The sequence below is a fragment of the Microtus ochrogaster genome, chromosome 7 (genome assembly GCF_000317375.1).
Source record: "Microtus ochrogaster isolate Prairie Vole_2 chromosome 7, MicOch1.0, whole genome shotgun sequence".
Taxonomy (NCBI): domain Eukaryota; kingdom Metazoa; phylum Chordata; class Mammalia; order Rodentia; family Cricetidae; genus Microtus; species Microtus ochrogaster.
The window spans coordinates 37,244,742-37,251,750 of record NC_022014.1 but is presented as its reverse complement, the minus strand read 5'-3'; the positions used below and the strand labels follow the sequence as shown (position 1 = coordinate 37,251,750).

Sequence of the window (7,009 nt, the reverse complement as noted above, 5' to 3'; positions counted from 1 at the left end):
CTGTCAAGCCTCCTTTTTGTCTTCTGCTGAAACAGATGCCGGCTCCCCATTGATAAAGCAGCAGAATCTGCTTCTCTGGGGACCAACAAAAGGATCAGACTCAAAGCCCTTGTGAACAAGCCTGCAAAGGTGGCTGTGTACTTGGCCCTTGGCCAAAGCCTCCTGCCACCACCAAGCCAGGGCATGATACTCCTCAGATCACTTTGAATTTCAGTGTCCCTGCCCCACCACCATGCCCTGATAATGGAATCCCTTGCCATCTCTACCACATCAGACTCCTCTGGAGGCCAAATCCTTGTTTCAGTAATGTACCGAGAAACTGCCAATCACACACATACACACACACACACACACACACACACGCACACACACACATTTTATTTTTATATAAAATAAAGGGCCATGTACCCAACATCCTTTACAGTGCAATAGCCCAGAGGTCTCCTTAGAAATTTTCAAGCCCCAAGCTCTCTGGGGGCTTGTTGTTTGGAGAGCTATATCTAAGGTCTTACAGTGTGGTACAGAGAGCCCACAGTTCCCGGGAGAGGGGCCGTGCTTAAGAACGGAACTCATTTCCTGCGCTTTCCTTTACCAGACATTGGCAGAGCCTGGTCGGCTGCTTTAGCACAGACTGCAATCGGAGGTGTGGTTCTTTGGCATTTAATCTCCCTCGATCCATCCAAATGGACTTGGCACAGGGCACAGGCCCAGGAGGACTGCAGGAGACTGGGGGACGGGGCGGCTCAGGACACACATCTGGACGCCCAGCTGAAGAGCAGGGAGGCAGGCCATGTCTGGAGCAGTTTTGGGAACAAGTCACTGCTCCGGGGTAATACCTTAGTCTGTCATACCCATCTCTGTCCTGTGGTCCCTCCTCTTCCTCCCTGTCAGGGCCCCCAGCTCCAGTCAGTCATGTTGGAGCCTGTCCCAACTGTAAAAAGACAGGGCTCTGGATCTCGGGATAAACTTCCAGGCCAGGGCCCTCCAGGGAAGTCAACTGGAGTGGGGCGGGGGAGGTGGAGATGCTGGGCTCCAGTGAGTACCAATTATCCACAGCCAGAAACAGGCCTCACATTGCTGCAAACACAGCCTCCTGGCCAGAAAGCCTCCCCAGGTCCTTGGACTCAGATTAAAACCCCAGCTCAGCCAGTGAATGACAAGGGGATTGAACAGAGCCAGCTTACACGTGGTCCCCTCCGAATCTCTGGCGTGACCACACCCTTCCTCTTGCCTTTGGTCTCCTCCATCCTTCAACATCTCCTTGCTGTTATTCTTCCTGGAGAAGAGGCTCCCGGTCCCCTCCTTGGACCCGCTCATCTTCCTCCTTCTCCATGCAGCCCACGGTAGCAGCCAGGCCGGCACCCACACCACCCCCAACTACAGCAGCTCCGGTGGCCCCCACCGCTGCCCCAGCTGCCACCATTCCAGCTTCAGCAGCCAATGCTGCCGCTGCCATGCCTGCACCCACCACACCCCCTGCCAGGCCCATGAGCCCGGCACCTACAGCGCCCCCCACTGCGGCCAGGTGGCCACAGAAGCGCATTGTGTAGGAGTCCATGAAGGCCTTGGCCTCCGCCTGCAGCTCAGCTTCCAGGGCCTCCAAGGTCTGCTCTCTCTCCTTGCACAACAAGGCCACACCATGGCGGGCCAAGATGGCGTCCTTCTGGGTAGAGAGGAGATTCCGCATGGTATCGGGCAGGACTCGGAGTGCAGAGAAGATGCGCTTAGTGGCTATGTCCTGTGGCAGTGGGGAAGGAAAGACGGTGATCCACCTGGGTACCCAGGCAGCCTCTCTGGCACAGCCGCCCCTGCCGCCCCTGCCGCCCCTGGGGCTCACCTGCTGCCTCACATACTCCTCAAACTCCTTCTTGGCAGCTTCCACTTTCCTCAGGTCGTGGAGCTGAGCAGCCATCTGTCCATGGGAAAACCCAGGCTGCTTCCCTCTTTCCTCCTCAGCCAGGGATACTCCAGGCTCTTCATCTCCACTCCCAGAACATTCAGACCTTACCTGAGATCATCCTCCCTGACCCCACCCTCCCCAAGGGGAGGGGCTCCTTACCTCATCTGGAGAGCTAAAACTGGGCCCCGTCTTCCCCATCCAACTTGAGAGGTTCTACAGAGACATCACAGCCAGGTCAGGGAAGGCAGGTGCCTGCCTGCTGAGCCCAGACTCCCTGGGAAGTTTGCACACCTTGATCTCCTGTGCTAGCTGCTGCCCTGTGAGCAGGCGTCTGTCCCCTCTGGCTATGGCACGCCCCTCACTCCAGTACCCCTGGCAGCGGCTCTTAGCATGCTGAGGTGCTGTGCTCAGCACATCCGAGATGTAGGCCCGGAAGAAGTGAGAGAAGTCATCTTCTGTGTCTGAAAAAAGAGATTCCTCAGACTGAGGAGCCTGGGCCAGGGAAAGACTGGGCCAAACTTGGGAGGCAATGCCAGAGAGGTCTCCACCCCTGGAACACTTACTGCCTCTTGGGCTTGCTTGACCTTTGCTTGACCACTGCCTCTCAGGAGCAGGCAAGAGGTAACAGCGGGCCCGTTTCCCTAGGAGAAGCTCCTGGACCTTAGGGTATTTCCCGGACAGCTTCTGAGAGATGGATTGTGGAGAAGTCTGAGCCAAGGGAGCAGACTCCGCCTGTAAGCACACTTCTGGGACACCCCCCCAGCCTCCCTCACCTGCTGCCCTGGCATTGGCCTCTTCCCTCTGTACTGCTTACCTGGAGTATGTCACCCACGTGTCCCTGCCCTGACTTATTGTGATGGGAAGAGTCACGAACTAAGAGGTCCAGATGCTGGAAGAGAAAGGGTCCCGGCACCAGCAGCTGGGATTGGCAGTCCCTGGACCTACAAGTCTAGAAACAGGTGTCTCACCTGGATTGGCACCATCCCATAATGCTTGCCCATCACCTCAGCCACGTGAACGAACATCTGGGGATGGGTACAAAGAGTTTGGGGGTTGAGCTACTCCAAGAGCTACAGTCTGCCCCCTAAGCCTTCTCTCTAGTCACCCTGGACCACTAGAGGAGCCAAGTTTCCTGCTTCAAGCTTGAAGGTTCTCTTGCCTCTTCCCCAAACCAGGCACCTCATGCTCAACTGTCTGTCATAAGCCAGTTCAAGTGTCATACAATTCTAAGCCGGAATGGGAAGGCTTGAGTTAGTTCCCTTTGGTCCAGCCCTCCTGACCTTGTGCTTGGGGTATGTGGAGGTGATGGCTTCAATACCAGAAACTGCCGCACCTCTAGATAGCCCAGGTCTGTCCAGAAACGACCTCACCTCTAGATAACCCAGGTCTGTCCAGAAACGACCTCACCTCTAGATAGCCCAAGTCTGTCCAGAAACTGCCCCACCTCTAGATAGCCCAGGTCTGTCCAAAAACTGCCCCACCCCTAGATAGTCCAGGTCTGTCCAGAAACTTCCTCACCTCTAGATAGCCCAAGTCTGTGTCCTTCAGCTCCTGGGAGGTGTTCAGGATCTGGAATGGAGGAAAGCAGGAAAATGCAAGGTTTGCAGAAGTAAGATGAGCTACTCCTGAGTGGCCTTTATCCCAGAACACAAGCCTAGTCTGGCACGAACCTTTCAGCCTAGCTACGAGCCATCTTCCAGCAGACTTGGAGAGTTTTGTGGTCCTGTGGGCCACCAGCTGTCCTTGAGGCCCATCGTCCCACCATTAGAACAACCCACCTGCCCGCCTTCACTAAGAACATCCTCCTTCCAGAAGGACCTTCCAGAACCTGCAGGAACCCCAGACACCCAAATCTGCCACATTCTCAGTTCTGAGGAAACAGGGTGGCCACCCCACCCAAGCACCTCTCTCACCTGGTAGGAGCTGAGCATCATGGTGAGAGCACAGAGCTTAATCCTTGTCTCCCTGCTCAGTTCTGGGCTCATGACATCTCCCGTGTCCACTAAGAACACAGCCACCTATCGACACAGAGCGAGGGTTAGGCCTGCCTTGCTCTCTGCTCAGCCCTTTCTTTGCCCTTACCCCAGAGATGTCCTTCTCATTCCTCATTTCCTCCTCTCTCTCCTCCATACCTCCATCCGGTACCCTCCAGTCAATTTCCCTTCTGGATTCATGCTAACTTCCCTCTGCATCTCTCCCTTACCTTCTTCCCTTCTTTTCCCAGCAGGAAGGGGTGACTCCACATCCAGATGCCCCTAGTAAGGCCATTGGCACCCCATCTGATCCCAGGCAGAGACCCCTCTGTCCTGGGCCTGCCATTGTCACCAGATTCCTGAAGATGGAGAAGGTATCAGGTGGTCCAGTCTGCATCCCCAGAGATGTTTCCCTCCCAGAGCCAGCCTGGGGCTCTGCTTTGCCTCCCTGCATTTTCCTGCCAGCCCTGCCCTCACCAGGTTTGGTAAACCTCTGAGCAAGTGGTCCAGGAGGAAGGACTTTCCTGAGTGCTGCTCTCCCAGTACAGCAAGCAAACAGACAGGTGTGTCCCTGGCCAATGGATGCTTCAGGCAGCGGTTTATGGCCCCCATTCTGAGGATGAGGCCTCCAGAGGCATTGATACGCACCAATAGCAGCCGCTCTGCCCTCACGGCACAGGTCTCCTGGGTGGGACAGAGAAGGGTCCCCTGAGCATCCCAAATGAGACCTACCCCAAGTTGGGAGAGTGTCCAGCCTGGAACTCTGTGCCCCTTCCTGACAGTTTAGAATAGGGTCAAAGCTCATCCCCCACCTTGGGCCTAATCGGAGATCTCTGAGTGCAGAGCTCAAGTCCCTCACCTGCGGTGCAGGGGGCAGCGGCCGCTGTGGCAGGAGCTTCATCCTCTCCCCTAGACTGCGGAGGCCCTTCTTCTGCTTGCAGATTTTCCGGCACTCAGGGCAGCATGGTGGTTCACAGCCTGGGATGCGATGAGTGCTGAAGCACCGGATGCAGAAGTCATGGCCACAGTCCAGTGAGATGGGCTCTCGAAGCCTTTCCAGACAGATGGAGCAGGTAGGCGGCTCCCGGGGTGGGGAGGGACGGTGTCCCAGGCCCAGCTCCAGCTTGGGGAATGATGCATGGGACCTGGAGGGTATAGCATCATCTGAAAGTTGGATGCCAGTTGGGTGCAGGGCTTCGAGGGCTGACACCTTAGGGATGAAGGTCCCTCTGTGCCACCTCAGCTTCCTAGGGCCACCTGGAGGATGAGCTCCACCCATTCCTCACTTTCTTGTTCCCCAGGTCCTGGCCATCCTAACTGAGAACAACAGAACAGAGGGGAGAGTGCCCCCAAGAGCAACCCTCAGGGAATCCTGGATCTGCCCATGCCAGCCATGCAACCATGGGCGAGGTACAAAGAAGAGACTGGGAGTAAGCACCCTGGCTGGGGTTGGAGGCAGTCATTCATGATGACTACCTCATCGACAAGGTGTCCGGGGCCAGCACTCAGGAAACCCATGGAACACCAGCCTTCTTGCTGCGGGTCTTCTTCAAGGGGGAACAGACTATAACCCCAGCTACTAGGATAGTCAGGAGAGGGCGGTAGCTTCCTGGCACCCAGGCAGCCATTCTGCAGCTGAACAGATGGTCAGGTTCTCGGAGGATTCCTTGTGCTCTCTGAGCTGAGCATCTGTAGCACCCACCTGCTTGTCCTGGTCCCTCCCTGCACAGCCTGGCCCATTCAGCCTTTCACTTCTTCCCTGGGGAAGAGCCCTGCCGAGCGCTCAGCAAAGGAGTCTGCCTGGACTGCAGAGATCCGTGCTCCTGGACCAGCTTCGCCAGCTGACCTGCCAGACCCACTGCACCAATCCCAGCCCAGAAGGCCCCGTGGCTCACCAACTGTTGCTGCTGTTTCCCATGAAGCTTCGTTTGCTCTCCTAAGAGGGGGGAGGGGACATATTTAGAGCAGAACCCAGACCCTGTCTTCCTGCCGGGTTTCCAGGGTCCTTCCACCCAGCCACCCTTCCCCCTCCCCGGTGGCTTCTTCCCACCCCCCAACTCTCCTTCCCAGGTCTTAGGGCTTCAAGACTTGCCCGTTTGCCGAGCCGATGACAAAAAGCAGTGACTGACAGAGCGGGCCTCGGCATGGGAGGCTGGAATGGCAGAGGGTCCGATGTTGAGAGAGGACGACCACCGAGGTTTTTGCCGGTAGGACAGCCTTTCACCCAGAGGGCTAGCGGAGCAGGTGGAGGGTGGAGCAGGGGGATGGGCTCCTCCGAGGCTCTGCCTAGCTGTCAGCGCTGTAGAATAAATGAGCTGGTCAGAAAAAAAGAGGCTGTAAAGGAGGGTGGATTCACCCCCAGGGGGGAGGAGACAGGGCTGCGGGTACCAGGGCTTCAGAGGCGAGATGAACCCAGCCCAGCTCAGAATCTCTGGCAGAGTCTGGGATGCAGGCAAGCCGAGGCGGTGAATCTCCATGGAGACGAAAGGGAAAGATAAGGACAGGGAGGAGGAGGGAGATGGAGAACGTGAGGCCACGTGGATGCACCTGGCACAGCAGGAAGTGCCTCCTGATGGAGCTCAGGACAGCACTGACCCTATAGGAGCAGCTGGGGTCTTCAGAGCCAGGGGCAGGGTGGGCAGAGGGAGGAGTGTGGGAAAACAGGAGCGTGTGCAACCGGGGCAGACCAGAGAAGCTATTGGTCCATTCAATCCTATTACCTACTTTGACTGAGCATTCTCTATGTGCCGAGCAGCATGATACCGCTGTATTCCATATGACCCAGTGCATCTTGCCACCCTCTCCCAGGGTATGTCACTGGTGCCTGCTAGCTTACCATCTTCCTCATCATCTGGGGCTCTGTAAATCTCTTGGTGGGTGGGAAATAATTTTTTTTCTTTCCCTTCCAAGGGCTTTTTTTTTCTGCTGCAAACTTGTGAAGAGCCATCCCAAGACCTTTTTTTAAAAAAAAAATAAAAATAAATTGTATTTAGTTTTTGACCCTTGGATACATATATACATGTTTTTATAAAATGCACACCAAGCCAGGCGGTGGTGGCCCTAGCACTTGGGAGGCAGAGGCAAGTGGATCTTTGTGAGTTTGAGGTCAGCCTGGTTTACAAAGTAAGTTACAGAA

The 7,009-nt window shown here is 56.0% G+C and overlaps 1 protein-coding gene across 2 annotated transcripts; it reads right to left on the bottom strand.

The window, feature by feature from the left end:
• Positions 1–644: 644 nt before the first annotated feature.
• Positions 645–6,248, bottom strand: Rnf112 (ring finger protein 112). Of its 2 annotated transcripts, XM_005349917.3 has the most exons (14): positions 5,966–6,248; positions 5,769–5,809; positions 4,733–5,018; positions 4,351–4,557; positions 4,104–4,232; positions 3,814–3,918; positions 3,419–3,469; positions 2,869–2,925; positions 2,715–2,789; positions 2,464–2,584; positions 2,192–2,361; positions 2,060–2,113; positions 1,838–1,912; positions 645–1,738 (listed from the first exon to the last, which is right to left on the bottom strand). In XM_005349917.3, exons 1-14 carry the CDS (start codon positions 6,017–6,019, stop codon positions 1,268–1,270), a joined length of 1,896 nt encoding a protein of 631 aa, XP_005349974.2. In that variant the 5' UTR covers positions 6,020–6,248; the 3' UTR covers positions 645–1,267. The 2 variants fall into 2 exon arrangements, with proteins under 2 accessions (XP_005349974.2, XP_005349973.1); XM_005349916.3 differs by lacking the exons at positions 5,769–5,809; positions 5,966–6,248 and adding an exon at positions 5,576–5,745.
• Positions 6,249–7,009: the final 761 nt, after the last annotated feature.